A 14,987-nucleotide genomic window follows, 5' to 3' on the forward strand; every position below is an offset into this window, starting at 1 on the left:
GACACCACACACACATTCCTTCATGTAGTGACATCACACACACACTCCTTCATGTAGTGACATCACACACACATTCCTTCATTTAGTGACATCACACACACATTCCTTCATTTAGTGACATCACACACACATTCCTTCATGTAGTGACATCACACACACATTCCTTCATGTAGTGACATCACACACACACATTCCTTCATGTAGTGACATCACACACACATTCCTTCATGTAGTGACATCACACACACATTCCTTCATGTAGTGACATCACACACACATTCCTTCATGTAGTGACATCACACACACATTCCTTCATGGAGTGACACCACACACACACATTCCTTCATGTAGTGACACCACACACACACATTCCTTCATTTAGTGACATCACACACACATTCCTTCATTTAGTGACATCACACACACATTCCTTCATTTAGTGACATCACACACATTCCTTCATTTAGTGACATCACACACACATTCCTTCATGTAGTGACACCACACACACATTCCTTCATGTAGTGACATCACACACACATTCCTTCATGTAGTGACACCACACACACATTCCTTCATGTAGTGACATCACACACACACTCCTTCATGTAGTGACATCACACACACATTCCTTCATTTAGTGACATCACACACACATTCCTTCATTTAGTGACATCACACACACATTCCTTCATGTAGTGACATCACACACACATTCCTTCATGTAGTGACATCACACACACACATTCCTTCATGTAGTGACATCACACACACATTCCTTCATGTAGTGACATCACACACACATTCCTTCATGTAGTGACATCACACACACATTCCTTCATGTAGTGACATCACACACACATTCCTTCATGTAGTGACATCACACACACATTCCTTCATGTAGTGACACCACACACACATTCCTTCATGTAGTGACACCACACACACATTCCTTCATGTAGTGACATCACACACACATTCCTTCATGTAGTGACATCACACACACATTCCTTCATGTAGTGACACCACACACACATTCCTTCATGTAGTGACATCACACACACATTCCTTCATTTAGTGACACCACACACACATTCCTTCATGTAGTGACATCACACACACATTCCTTCATGTAGTGACATCACACACACATTCCTTCATGTAGTGACATCACACACACATTCCTTCATGTAGTGACACCACACACACATTCCTTCATGTAGTGACATCACACACACACATTCCTTCATGTAGTGACACCACACACACATTCCTTCATGTAGTGACATCACACACACATTCCTTCATGTAGTGACACCACACACACATTCCTTCATGTAGTGACACCACACACACATTCCTTCATGTAGTGACACCACACACACATTCCTTCATGTAGTGACATCACACACACATTCCTTCATGTAGTGACATCACACACACATTCCTTCATTTAGTGACACCACACACACATTCCTTCATGTAGTGACATCACACACACATTCCTTCATGGAGTGACATCACACACACATGACGTGGCGGTCTAGGCTTCCCGTAGCGCGGCGTGTTTGATGGCAGACGTCTCTAAGTCATGTGAAGGTCTGAGGGCCAACTCTTTAAAAGGAGTCGTTTCCGAGGGCCGGCGTTATCAGCAGCAGGTGTCAGGAATGCATTCCTGGCATAGTCCTGGAGGATATAAAGGAGCAGAGTGCGGCCCTTTGAGCTCCAGCATCCACACCTTCTCAGCAAAGGAAGCCCCAGAAAAACCAGAAGTACCAGAAGTAGGACAGGATGGCTATTTTTTCTTTTCTGGTGACGTGCAGCTTCCTGGTCATCTTCAACCTCCAGCTGCACCACACCTACCCTGTCAGCAGCGGCTGGACCTCCCGTCACCTGGACAGCCTCAAGGTAGGCCTGGAAACTTCTTCCGCTCATCGCCGGTGGGCTCACATACCTTCTCACAGGTGCTCCTTGGCGGACTGGAGGAGGCTCTTGCAGAGCGGAGGGAACACCTGAACATGGACGCCCGCCCGTGGCCGCCACAGGACGCCGCCATGGACGAGGCGTCAGTCCGGGAGTTCCTCTCCGCCAAAAACCTGAAGAGCCTCCGCAACAACGGCTCCAAGAAATCTTCAGGTTGTTTTGGTCGCCGTATGGACCGGATCGGTTCCATGAGCTCCCTGGGCTGCAACAACGTCGGCAAATACAGTAAGTCCAGACAACTCTTCCAGATGTTCACCATCAGTGTGTTCTCTTGCAGATGTTCACCATCAGTGTGTTCTCTTGCAGATGTTCACCATCAATGTGTTCTCTTGCAGATGTTCACCATCAGTGTGTTCTCTTGCAGATGTTCACCATCAGTGTGTTCTCTTGCAGATGTTCACCATCAGTGTGTTCTCTTGCAGATGTTCACCATCAGTGTGTTCTCTTGCAGATGTTCACCATCAGTGTGTTCTCTTGCAGATGTTCACCATCAGTGTGTTCTCTTGCAGATGTTCACCATCAATGTGTTCTCTTGCAGATGTTCACCATCAGTGTGTTCTCTTGCAGATGTTCACCATCAGTGTGTTCTCTTGCAGATGTTCACCATCAGTGTGTTCTCTTGCAGATGTTCACCATCAATGTGTTCTCTTGCAGATGTTCACCATCAATGTGTTCTCTTGCAGATGTTCACCATCAGTGTGTTCTCTTGCAGATGTTCACCATCAGTGTGTTCTCTTGCAGATGTTCACCATCAGTGTGTTCTCTTGCAGACTCCAAATCAACATGAAGTCTTACCTTCCGGTGACCCCGTGGAACTGCAACGTCTCGACCAAAAGATGTTTTCTATGCATTGTATATTTATTTCCTGATATTTATTCATCATTGTTTTGTGCCTTATGAATATATTTATTTCAACATGTTAACACTAAATTGGCCCTAGTGTGTGAATGTGAGTGTGAATGTTGTCCGTCTATCTGTGTTGGCCCTGCGATGAGGTGGCGACTTGTCCAGGGTGTACCCCGCCTTCCGCCCGATTGTAGCTGAGATAGGCGCCAGCGCCCCCCCGCGACCCCGAAAGGGAATAAGCGGTAGAAAATGGATGGATGGATGGATGTTTAACATCATGTTTGCTTTGTGCCCTGAATATTTTTAACAAATGCAAAAAAAAACAGGATTTATTTTGTGAGACCCCTCAAAGGTTTATTTATTTTATTTATTGAATTAATGATGTCAGTTTGTAGAAATAATAACATAAATGTAACATGAATTGTTGAAATAAAACGTGTCCAATGTATTTATTTAATGACAAATAAAATCTATTTATTTCCACATGTGCAACATCATCTTTGCTTTATGCCAATAGTATTTAAATAAATCTTTACAACTGCACAAAAAACAATAATTCATTTGTGAGAACTGCAAATTTGATTTATTTAATTAATTCTTATGTCACTTTCTAGAAATAATAAAATACATGTTCCGTAAATTATTTATTAAAGAGGTATAACATGTATTTATTTCATCATGCTTGCTTATGCTCTGGACAGTTTTAATAAATGTTTACAAATGCAAAAAATATATATATATATATTTTATGAGACCCTAAAAGGATTATTTAACTAGTTATTATGTCACTTTGTTGAATTGATAAAAAATAAATTATTTAAAGAAAACATTATAATGATGTATAAAATATATTTATTTCAACATGTACAACATCGTGCTTGCTTATGCCCAGAATATTTTAATAAATGTTTACAATTGCAGAAAAACATTTGTCACTAAATTATGCCAAACCAAGAGACACTCAAATGTTTATTTATTTAATTAGGTTCTATGTCACTTTGTAGAAATTATGAACAAATAAACATGAATTATTTCAAAAGAAAATGTCCAAATGTATTTTTCAATGACGTACAAACAAGTTGAATTGCTTGTGTGACGCAGCTTATATTTAAAACACATTTTAAAAAACATACTGAGAAATAGTGTCGCCCATTGTAACGAATAAAAACTATTTCATCGGGTAAAGTAAAGTTAAATATTGTGTAAATATTGACTAACAACCAAACAGTAGTTGTATGTAATAATATTACAATATTTAGCTTAGAAAGTGGACTTCTACAATCAATTCTTCCAGCTGCTTTTCCATCAAACACACCATCAACAGCTTCTTTATATTTTCATGGATAAATGTCTGAATTGTGAGGTCCGCCCAAAATTGGCCCTGAAAAACATGGCATGAGTTCCAAAAATATCCACCAAAAATATACATTTTTTTTCATTTATCAGATGTTATTTTTGATGTGACACTTATTTTACTGTCATTCCAAGTTTTTTTTTTTACAATGCCACTTTTTTTAATTTTAATATCTAAACTTCAGGTGTTATTTGAAAGCATTAAAAAGAAAGTGTACTTTACTGGAATTTTGCTTGTCATTCACAATCCGATGTAAGACAAGAACACACACACACACACACACACACACACACACACACACACACACACACACACACACACACACACACACACACACACACACACACACACACACACACATACACACACACCTTCTTTTTTTTAGATAAAGATTATTTCAATTCATCTATCCATTTTGTACCGCTTGTCCCTCCCCGGGTCGGAGGGCTGCTGGAGCCTATCTCAGTGTGTGTTTAATATTTATTTACTTACTATGATATATTACCTATTTATTATTTATTTATTCAATGTTCTGTTACAGAGAAGAAGGAAATGGAATAAAATGGTTCTGGTATGAAAAGGGGTAGGATTAAATAAGCTCTGCTGCTTCTTACTCCTTTTGGAATGTTCTGTAATGAAACAACTGGAAATGTGTGATGCATCACACGTGCATGTTCGAAATAAACTCAACTGAACGCCTTCAAGTTGCACATTTTGCAATTTTAAGTCCATTTCACATCACTTTCTCAGCTTCCGTCCGCTCCAACGTCTCACTCTTCCTTCGTGCTGGCTTCTATAAACAACAGTTCATCCTCACTATTTTCAGCTTCAAAAAGATGAGGTCGCGACTCCTCAATTAGTCCAACAAGTCGGCTTTGTTGTTTGTTAGCGAGTCTGCCATGATTACAACACACACATGCCTTTGTTTGCGTAAGCAGGACACTCAAACTAATGATAGTGTTTATGTTGAAAAGACAGACTAAACCTCCGATGGCTGCCAAACCCAAGTCTGCTCCTTGCCAACAATCTGCTTATGAATACAAGCACTGTTCTCTTCATTCCTGTCTTGCCGAGCAACGCAGGCTTCTAATTACACCAGGTGTGTGCAATATTTTCTTTAGTAGTGGCTCGGGTGGAATGCTATAAAAACTGTACTCCACTTCTTCTGAAAAACAAAGTTAGGCAACGCACACGCACGGACTACTTTCAAGCAGAAACAGGGTAGCCATAGAAAAGGACGAATGGACGCATTTGGACATAAAAACTAAGAACAAAGTTGAAGTTGTAAACACTGAAGGGTCCGATCTGCAAGAGGGGCTTAGGTCTTGCTCTTGTTAGCCGTATGCTAGCTAGCTGCTGACGTCCATCCGAGGTGAGCGCGGTTTTAGCTGCTTACAAATCACTCTTCCTCGCCGTCATGGATCAATTCAACCTGGCCAAGCTCATATTAGATGGAAATATCCTGGGGCATGACAGCTGCCAATTATATTTATATAGCGCTTTTCTCTAGTGACTCAAAGTGCTCGACATAGTGAAAGTTAAATTCTTAAAGCTTGTGGGTGGCACCGGGAGCAGGTGGGTCAAGTGTCTTGCCCAAGGACACAACGGCAGTGACTAGGTTGGCGGAAGCGGGGATCGAACCTGGAACCCTCAAGTTGCTGGCACGGCCGCTCTCCCAACCGAGCTATAACGCCCCAATTTGTCTTGTGGACAAAATAAAAAAACTCAGGCCAGTGACCGTGTTGTGTACGTTCCTGACACACAAGCACACGATGTATTTGTATGACCCAATCCAAACAACCTTTCCCAGTCATGGTAAAGATAAAACTATTTCAACCAACACCAAAAGTCAACAAACATGGTCCCACATGACACAACCTATATCGATCTATCTATCTATATCTATATATATATATATATAGCTTTTGTATTTTTTTTGTTTGTTTATAAACCCATGAAATACGTCCCTGGACACATGAGGACTTTGAATATGTCCAATGTATGATTCTGGAACTACTTGGTATCGACACGATCCATACCTAAATGTGTGGTATCATCCCAAACTAATGTGTGGTATGAAAGAAGAGAAGAATAAGTGATTATTACATTTGAACAGAAGTGTAGATAGAACATGTTAAAACAGAAAATAAGCAGATCCATCCATTTACTACCGCTTGTCCCTTTTTTGGGGGGTTGTGGGGGGTGCTGGAGCCTATCTCAGCTGCATTCGGTCGGAAGGCGGGGTGCACCCTGGACAAGTCGCCAACTCATTGCAGAAAATAAATGCAAAATATTCAGATACAAACAGTAAATGAGTAGATGAATAATACATTTTTTACAGTTTGTCCCTCATAATGTGTATAAAATAATAGGTGTATAAATGACACAATATGTTACTGCAGACTAATTATGAGTCTTTGTTTGTTTACGTACTACTAAAAGAAAAGCTGTCTAGTGTGTTCAACATTTTATTGAAGGACAGCATTCTTCTTTGATTGCAATCCTAAAAACAGGTTTTGTGTATTACAAGAGTCTCAGTTGAAATAAGTCCAATAATGCATTGATTGTTAGTGACAAGCATGTAAAAGTATGGAAGCAGCTCAGGCAGCGAGGGAAAGGCCGAGTGATTGCAAGTTTGCTGAGAGTCTTAGAGGCAGCAGACGGGTGTGCGGCAGACAAAAGCTTCCTGGGTGTTGCAGTCCACCAGCGACCAGACGCCTTCAACACAAAACCAAGAAGCGTTACCTTCAAGTTGAAGTCAGCTGTCTTGACCGCCAGGATTCTGCCTTACCACCGTCAGCGCTGAGGACGCCGCAGCCGTCCTCCAGGAGGGTCACTCCGGGTTCAAAGTTGTCAAAGCGGAACTTGCTGCCGTCAGTCCATAGAAACTCTCCGTCCTGGAAGACAAAAGTCACGGTTGCTCCTGAAGGCAACGTCTTTTTCTTCAAACATTATTAGCTTCAAACATATTGTGATCGAGGACTATGGAAGGCATCTTTTCTGACAGTCCCAATTAGGGTTGAAAGTTGGAAAACTTTCCATGGGAACTAACAGGAATGAACGGGACTAAACATTGAATGCAACATGCTAGATCTTGCCGCAAATGAATGGGACTAAACATTGAATGCAACACGCTAGATCTTGCAGCAAATGAATGGGACTAAACATTGAATGCAACACGCTAGATCTTGCAGCAAATGAATGGGACTAAACATTGAATGCAACACGCTAGATCTTGCAGCAAATGAATGGGACTAAACATTGAATGCAACACGCTAGATCTTGCAGCAAATGAATGGGACTAAACATTGAATGCAACATGCTAGATCTTGCAGCAAATGAATGGGACTAAACATTGAATGCAACATGCTAGATCTTGCAGCAAATGAATGGGACTAAACATTGAATGCAACATGCTAGATCTTGCAGCAAATGAATGGGACTAAACATTGAATGCAACATCCTAGATCTTGCAGCAAATGAATGGGACTAAACATTGAATGCAACATGCTAGATCTTGCAGCAAATGAATGGGACTAAACATTGAATGCAACATGCTAGATCTTGCAGCAAATGAATGGGACTAAACATTGAATGCAACATGCTAGATCTTGCAGCAAATGAATGGGACTAAACATTGAATGCAACACGCTAGATCTTGCAGCAAATGAATGGGACTAAACATTGAATGCAACACGCTAGATCTTGCAGCAAATGAATGGGACTAAACATTGAATGCAACATGCTAGATCTTGCAGCAAATGAATGGGACTAAACATTGAATGCAACATGCTAGATCTTGCAGCAAATGAATGGGACTAAACATTGAATGCAACATGCTAGATCTTGCAGCAAATGAATGGGACTAAACATTGAATGCAACATGCTAGATCTTGCAGCAAATGAATGGGACTAAACATTGAATGCAACATGCTAGATCTTGCAGCAAATGAATGGGACTAAACATTGAATGCAACATGCTAGATCTTGCAGCAAATGAATGGGACTAAACATTGAATGCAACATGCTAGATCTTGCAGCAAATGAATGGGACTAAACATTGAATGCAACATGCTAGATCTTGCAGCAAATGAATGGGACTAAACATTGAATGCAACACGCTAGATCTTGCAGCAAATGAATGGGACTAAACATTGAATGCAACATGCTAGATCTTGCAGCAAATGAATGGGACTAAACATTGAATGCAACATGCTAGATCTTGCAGCATGATTTTGTAGCTAAAACAAGCTGATTTAGTGCACATTCAGTAGAATTTCAACCCTGCACTGTGCATTCCTCCATCACATGCTGGGATAATTGTCAGCATGCTACACACTACAGCAGGACTATTGAGGCCACACTAGTATTTGAGCCCAAGGACAGGTAAGTGTTGATGATATTACTGGGGTAAATATATTTGATGTATGGTATTGAAGTGTAATAGATGTGTAATGACTTGTTACTGTATGACTGTAGACTACTCCAGCAGACTAGCTGTTCCTCTACTTCTTACATGATTTTGGGGCCAATATCTCCAGCTAGCTAGCTTTATGTACCACCACAGTTTCATTTCTCCGTTAGCCGTCATGCTAATTTTCTCCATGTCAAATCCCATTCATTTATGCTAACGATGTTAGCGATCCAAATGGACCTTTTTTGTGATGTGTAAAGTTGAAGTAGCAAATAGTAAATGAAAAGGTGTAGTTTCTGTCATGTCTTGTGATCATGTTTTATTTAGTTATGTTCTGTTTTGCCTAAGACTCCATTGTTTCCTGTTTTTGTACTTCCTTCTTTGTTTTGTTTCCATGACTACCCATTAGTTGTCACCTGTCCTCATGTCACACACCTGTCTCACGCTTTGCACTCGCACACCTGTCACTAATCATGTTTATTATTTAGAGCCAAAGTCTCCAGGAAGTCAGCCTGGCGACTTTACTTGCACTCTGCTTCATGCCATGTTTACGACTCACGCTGCTTGTTTCATAGTTCCATGCCGAGTAAGTTTTTGTTTATTGTTCATAGTTTCTGCCTTTGTGCAAGTTTTGTTTCATTAGTCAAGTTTGTTCTCCGCCATTGTGCGCGCCTTTTGTTTGCTCCTTTTTTTGTAGTTATAGTGGTAAAATAAAAGATGTCATTACCTTCACGCCTTGCCCGCTCCAACTTTCCTTTGCATTTCAGAAAAACAAACCCCAAAGTCCACGTACTGACAGTTTTTTTTTGCCTTCTGTTCTGCTAGCCATTCTGTTGTCATACAAGAATGTAGCTTATAGTTTGAGTTAGCATGCTGATTGACTCTTCATTTATTCATCTAGCCTATTTCTATTCATTTGTCCATCAGTCAAATATTTTGAAAGACTACTTCAATTGTTTATCTGACTATTTACATCCGTGTGTGGCATCACATTAGTCTTTTACAAGAATAAATCAATACAAAAAGAAGGTGGACCCCGACTTAAACAAGTTGAAAAACTTATTGGGGTGTTAGCATTTAGTGGTCAATTGTACGGAATATGTACTGTACTGTGCAATCTACTAATAATATGTACTGTACTGTGCAATCTACTAATAATATGTACTGTACTGTGCAATCTACTAATAATATGTACTGTACAATCTACTAATAATATGTACTGTACTGTGCAATCTACTAATAATATGTACTGTACTGTGCAATCTACTAATAATATGTACTGTACTGTGCAATCTACTAATAATATGTACTGTACTGTGCCATCTACTAATAATATGTACTGTACTGTGCAATCTACTAATAATATGTACTGTACTGTGCAATCTACTAATAATATGTACTGTACTATCTACTAATAATATGTACTGTACTGTGCAATCTACTAATAATATGTACTGTACTGTGCAATCTACTAATAATATGTACTGTACTGTGCAATCTACTAATAATATGTACTGTACTGTGCAATCTACTAATAATATGTACTGTACTGTGCAATCTACTAATAATATGTACTGTACTGTGCACTCTACTAATAATATGTACTGTACTGTGCAATCTACTAATAATATGTACTGTACTGTGCAATCTACTAATAATATGTACTGTACTGTGCAATCTACTAATAATATGTACTGTACTGTGCAATCTACTAATAATATGTACTGTACTGTGCAATCTACTAATAATATGTACTGTACTGTGCAATCTACTAATAATATGTACTGTACTGTGCAATCTACTAATAATATGTACTGTACTGTGTAATCTACTAATAATATGTACTGTACTGTGTAATCTACTAATAATATGTACTGTACTGTGCAATCTACTAATAATATGTACTGTACTGTGCAATCTACTAATAATATGTACTGTACTGTGCAATCTACTAATAATATGTACTGTACTGTGCAATCTACTAATAATATGTACTGTACTGTACAATCTACTAATAATATGTACTGTACTGTGCAATCTACTAATATGTACTGTACTGTGCAATCTACTAATAATATGTACTGTACTGTGCAATCTACTAATAATATGTACTGTACTGTGCAATCTACTAATAATATGTACTGTACTGTGCAATCTACTAATAATATGTACTGTACTGTGCAATCTACTAATATGTACTGTACTGTGCAATCTACTACTAATATGTACTGTACTGTGCAATCTACTAATAATATGTACTGTACTGTGCAATCTACTAATAATATGTACTGTACTGTGCAATCTACTAATAATATGTACTGTACTGTGCAATCTACTAATAATATGTACTGTACTGTGCAATCTACTAATAATATGTACTGTACTGTGCAATCTACTAATAAAAGTCACAATCAATCAATCAATAATGCCAGGTATGATGTGTGGAGACATTCCACCCCAAGCAATGTAGACAAAAAGGTGATGTACATTTGCAAATAATGTGCAAAGCAGTGACGTGCGGTGAAGTTCATGGCTGGTGAGGCACTGACTTCATCACAGTCAGATTTATAAACATATGAAACCTACTCTAGAGTATCTTATTCACCATTGGATTGTCAGCAGTTGAGGGGTTATGTTTTAAAGCTCATAGCAGCATTCTTCCCTGCTTGGCACTCAGCATCAAGGCTTGGAATTGGGGGTTAAATCACCAAATAATGATTCCCGGCCGCTGCTGCTCACTGCTCCCCTCTCCTCCCAGGGGGTGAACAAGGTGATGGGTCAAATGCAGAGGACACATTTCACCACACCTAGTGTGTGTGTGTGTGTGTGTGTGTGTGTGTGTGTGTGTGTGTGTGTGTGTGTGTGTGTGTGTGACAATCATTGCTACTTTAAAGTCCTACTGAAATGAGATGTTCTTATTTAAACGGGGATAGCAGCTCCATTCTATGTGTCATACTTCATCATTTCGTCATTTTGCCATATTTTTGCTGAAAGGATTTAGTAGAGAACATCCACCATAAAGTTGGCAACTTTTGCTCGCTAATAAAAAAGCCTTGCCTGTACAGGAAGTAGCAGACGATGACATCACAGGTTGATGACTCCTCACATCTGAACATTGATTTTAATGTGAGCCTCCAACAACAAGTGCTATTCGGACCGAGAAGACGACAATTTCCCCAATAATTTGAGTGAGGATGAAAGATTGGTGTTTGAGGATATTGATAGTGAAGGACTAGAAAAATAAAAAAATAATAATCAAGTTAAAAAAAAAAAAAACTTTATAGTATAATCCCTGTATGTATATAACAATTTAATTATTCTTTTTTGTTTTTACATTTTTTTCTTTCCATGATGGCAGGTGAGGAGGAGCCTCACCTGCCATCATGGCCGCACGTCACTGGTGCGAAGAGACAGGTGAGACAGGTCAGGTGTGTCACAAAGTTGCAGCATCATACACAAAAGTGCACAATAATAGGTTATTACTGCAATTCCCCTTTTACTCCCATATATTCCCCTTTTACTCCCACATATTCCCCTTTTACTCCCATATATTCCCCTTTTACTCCCATATATTCCCCTTTTACTCCCATATATTCCCCTTTTACTCCCACATATTCCCCTTTTACTCCCACATATTCCCCTTTTACTCCCATATATTCCCCTTTTACTCCCATATATTCCCCTTTTACTCCCACATATTCCCCTTTTACTCCCACATATTCCCCTTTTACTCCCACATATTCCCCTTTTACTCCCACATATTCCCCTTTTACTCCCACATATTCCCCTTTTACTCCCATATATTCCCCTTTTACTCCCATATATTCCCCTTTTACTCCCATATATTCCCCTTTTACTCCCATATATTCCCCTTTTACTCCCATATATTCCCCTTTTACTCCCAACAACTCCCCTTTTACTCCCATATATTCCCCTTTTACTCCCATATATTCCCCTTTTACTCCCACATATTCCCTTTTTACTCCCACATATTCCCCTTTTACTCCCATATATTCCCTTTTTACTCCCATATATTCCCCTTTCGCTCCCATATATTCCCCTTTTACTCCCACATATTCCCCTTTTACTCCCACATATTCCCCTTTTACTCCCACATATTCCCCTTTTACTCCCATATATTCCCCTTTTACTCCCATATATTCCCCTTTTACTCCCACATATTCCCCTTTTACTCCCACATATTCCCCTTTTACTCCCACATATTCCCCTTTTACTCCCATATATTCCCCTTTTACTCCCATATTTTCCACTTTTACTCCCATATATTCCCCTTTTACTCCCATATATTCCCCTTTTACTCCCATGTATTCCCCTTTTACTCCCATATATTCCCCTTTTACTCCCATATATTCCCCTTTTACTCCCACACATTCCCCTTTTACTCCCACATATTCCCCTTTTACTCCCACATATTCCCCTTTTACTCCCACATATTCCCCTTTTACTCCCATATATTCCCCTTTTACTCCCACATATTCCCCTTTTACTCCCACATATTCCCCTTTTACTCCCATATATTCCCCTTTTACTCCCATATATTCCCCTTTTACTCCCATATATTCCCATGGACGCTGTCCAATGTTGAATAATCCAAAAATGCTCAATATTTCCAAACTTCCCGAGCTTAACTTCCCGTGGTAAATTTCTGGATAGTTTCCGGAAATGTACGGGAAGCTTCCCACCGCTTTGTCCTCCTCGTCCCAAGATGTTTTCCATCTCCATGTTTGAAGTCCCGAGCTGCTTACCTCCAAGGTGTCATGGAATCCAATGAAGGCTCCATCTTCACCGGCCGCCTGGACCAGTTGATCCACCAGAATATTTTCCAGAGTGTTGGTGACTGAGGCCAGGTTCCCCAGAGCCTCGTTGCAGAATTTCTAAGACAAAGTCCACAAATACATTTCATTGATGTACTTACTGTACATCATCACCAACATGGCCTCATCATAACTCTGCAGCGCCTCTGCTGGCAACTGAGAGTATTGCCACTCAGGAGCGTATGTAAGCACCATGGCTGCCTTGCATCACTTCATGTGGAGCCATGCACACAAGCACACTGCTGATCAATAACAAGCAGGTGCTGTGCTGTGGGAAATGTTCCCCTACCTCTCCCAAGTGCTGTGGGAAATGTTCCCCTACCTCTCCCAAGTGCTGTGAGAAATGTTGCCCTACCTCTCCCAAGTGCTGTGGGAAATGTTCCCCTACCTCTCCCAAGTGCTGTGTGAAATGTTCCCCTACCTCTCCCAAGTGCTGTGTGAAATGTTCCCCTACCTCTCCCAAGTGCTGTGTGAAATGTTCCCCTACCTCTCCCAAGTGCTGTGTGAAATGTTCCCCCACCTCTCCCAAGTGCTGTGTGAAATGTTCCCCTACCTCTCCCAAGTGCTGTGTGAAATGTTCCCCTACCTCTCCCAAGTGCTGTGTGAAATGTTCCCCTACCTCTCCCAAGTGCTGTGTGAAATGTTCCCCTACCTCTCCCAAGTGCTGTGTAAAATGTTCCCCTACCTCTCCCAAGTGCTGTGTGAAATGTTCCCCTACCTCTCCAAAGTGCTGTGTGAAATGTTCCCCTACCTCTCCCAAGTGCTGTGTGAAATGTTCCCCTACCTCTCCCAAGTGCTGTGTAAAATGTTCCCCTACCTCTCCCAAGTGCTGTGTGAAATGTTCCCCTACCTCTCCCAAGTGCTGTGTGAAATGTTCCCCCTACTTCTCCCAAGTGCTGTGTGAAATGTTCCCCCTACTTCTCCTAAGTGCTGTGGGAAATGTTCCCCTACCTCTGCGTCGACAAAGCTCCTGGCTTCAGTTTGGACGACGTAACAGCCATCGTTCAATCGAGTCCAGCCGTCGGGACAGCAATTGACTGCAAGACAAAAGTGAGTTCAGCTGGAAGAAGACAGGTGTGGCCAGAAGAAGTCAGCGAGTGGCAGCTGCCTACCTTTTGGACTGCCGTCAGACGCCTGCAAAAAAGAAGTTAGTACTTATTTGAGATCAGACGTGGAGAATATGAGCAGACTCACAGCTCCAGCCAACAGTCCACAGAGGAGCAGCAACACCCGCAGAGCAGAGGCCATCACAATGTAAAGGTGTGTCTTCTTACCTTGCCACAGGTGATGTGCCTGCCTTTTATACCCCACACCATGCTGTTCTGCTGGAATGTGGAGCGGTGTGAAAAGGCTCAGAGCCGGAGGAAATGTGGATCAAATAAAGTTCTTTGTCAATCAATCCTCTTGTCTTCAGCACCTCAGCTTCACTTCATGGTTGTGTCGTCATGCAACATTCTCACTCAAATCTTCTATTGTCTTGTCTATTCAGCACTTTTAAGATGCTGTGATTGGAATCTAAAGCCTGGAAATGTCTTCAATATCATCCAAATCTCAT

The 14,987-nt window shown here is 40.6% G+C and overlaps 2 protein-coding genes across 2 annotated transcripts; one reads left to right on the forward strand and one right to left on the reverse strand.

The window, feature by feature from the left end:
* Nucleotides 1-1,738: 1,738 nt before the first annotated feature.
* nppb (natriuretic peptide B) lies at nucleotides 1,739-3,314 on the forward strand. The gene is made up of 3 exons (XM_061902196.1): nucleotides 1,739-1,908; nucleotides 1,965-2,208; nucleotides 2,754-3,314. The coding sequence occupies exons 1-3, from the start codon at nucleotides 1,792-1,794 to the stop codon at nucleotides 2,768-2,770; spliced, it is 378 nt and encodes a 125-aa protein (XP_061758180.1). The 5' UTR covers nucleotides 1,739-1,791; the 3' UTR covers nucleotides 2,771-3,314.
* Nucleotides 3,315-6,638: 3,324 nt separating this feature from the next.
* On the reverse strand, nucleotides 6,639-14,762 carry LOC133554051 (snaclec 3-like). The gene is made up of 6 exons (XM_061902407.1): nucleotides 14,627-14,762; nucleotides 14,545-14,566; nucleotides 14,384-14,469; nucleotides 13,364-13,492; nucleotides 6,975-7,080; nucleotides 6,639-6,901 (listed from the first exon to the last, which is right to left on the reverse strand). The coding sequence occupies exons 1-6, from the start codon at nucleotides 14,678-14,680 to the stop codon at nucleotides 6,831-6,833; spliced, it is 468 nt and encodes a 155-aa protein (XP_061758391.1). The 5' UTR covers nucleotides 14,681-14,762; the 3' UTR covers nucleotides 6,639-6,830.
* Between the last annotated feature and the right edge of the window lie 225 nt (nucleotides 14,763-14,987).

The sequence above is a fragment of the Nerophis ophidion genome, linkage group LG06 (genome assembly GCF_033978795.1).
Source record: "Nerophis ophidion isolate RoL-2023_Sa linkage group LG06, RoL_Noph_v1.0, whole genome shotgun sequence".
NCBI lineage: Eukaryota > Metazoa > Chordata > Actinopteri > Syngnathiformes > Syngnathidae > Nerophis > Nerophis ophidion.

Excerpts from the sequence above, each read along its gene's own strand:
- nppb (XM_061902196.1), top strand. The coding sequence starts at position 1,792 with ATGGCTATTTTTTCTTTTCTGGTGACGTGCAGCTTCCTGGTCATCTTC. Across the intron at positions 1,909-1,964 it reads GTCACCTGGACAGCCTCAAG|GTGCTCCTTGGCGGACTGGA; the intron begins GTAGGCCTGGAA and ends ACCTTCTCACAG.
- LOC133554051 (XM_061902407.1), bottom strand. The coding sequence starts at position 14,680 with ATGGCCTCTGCTCTGCGGGTGTTGCTGCTCCTCTGTGGACTGTTGGCT. Across the intron at positions 14,470-14,544 it reads GTCTGACGGCAGTCCAAAAG|TCAATTGCTGTCCCGACGGC; the intron begins GTAGGCAGCTGC and ends TTTGTCTTGCAG. Across the intron at positions 6,902-6,974 it reads CGTCCTCAGCGCTGACGGTG|GCGTCTGGTCGCTGGTGGAC; the intron begins GTAAGGCAGAAT and ends TTTGTGTTGAAG.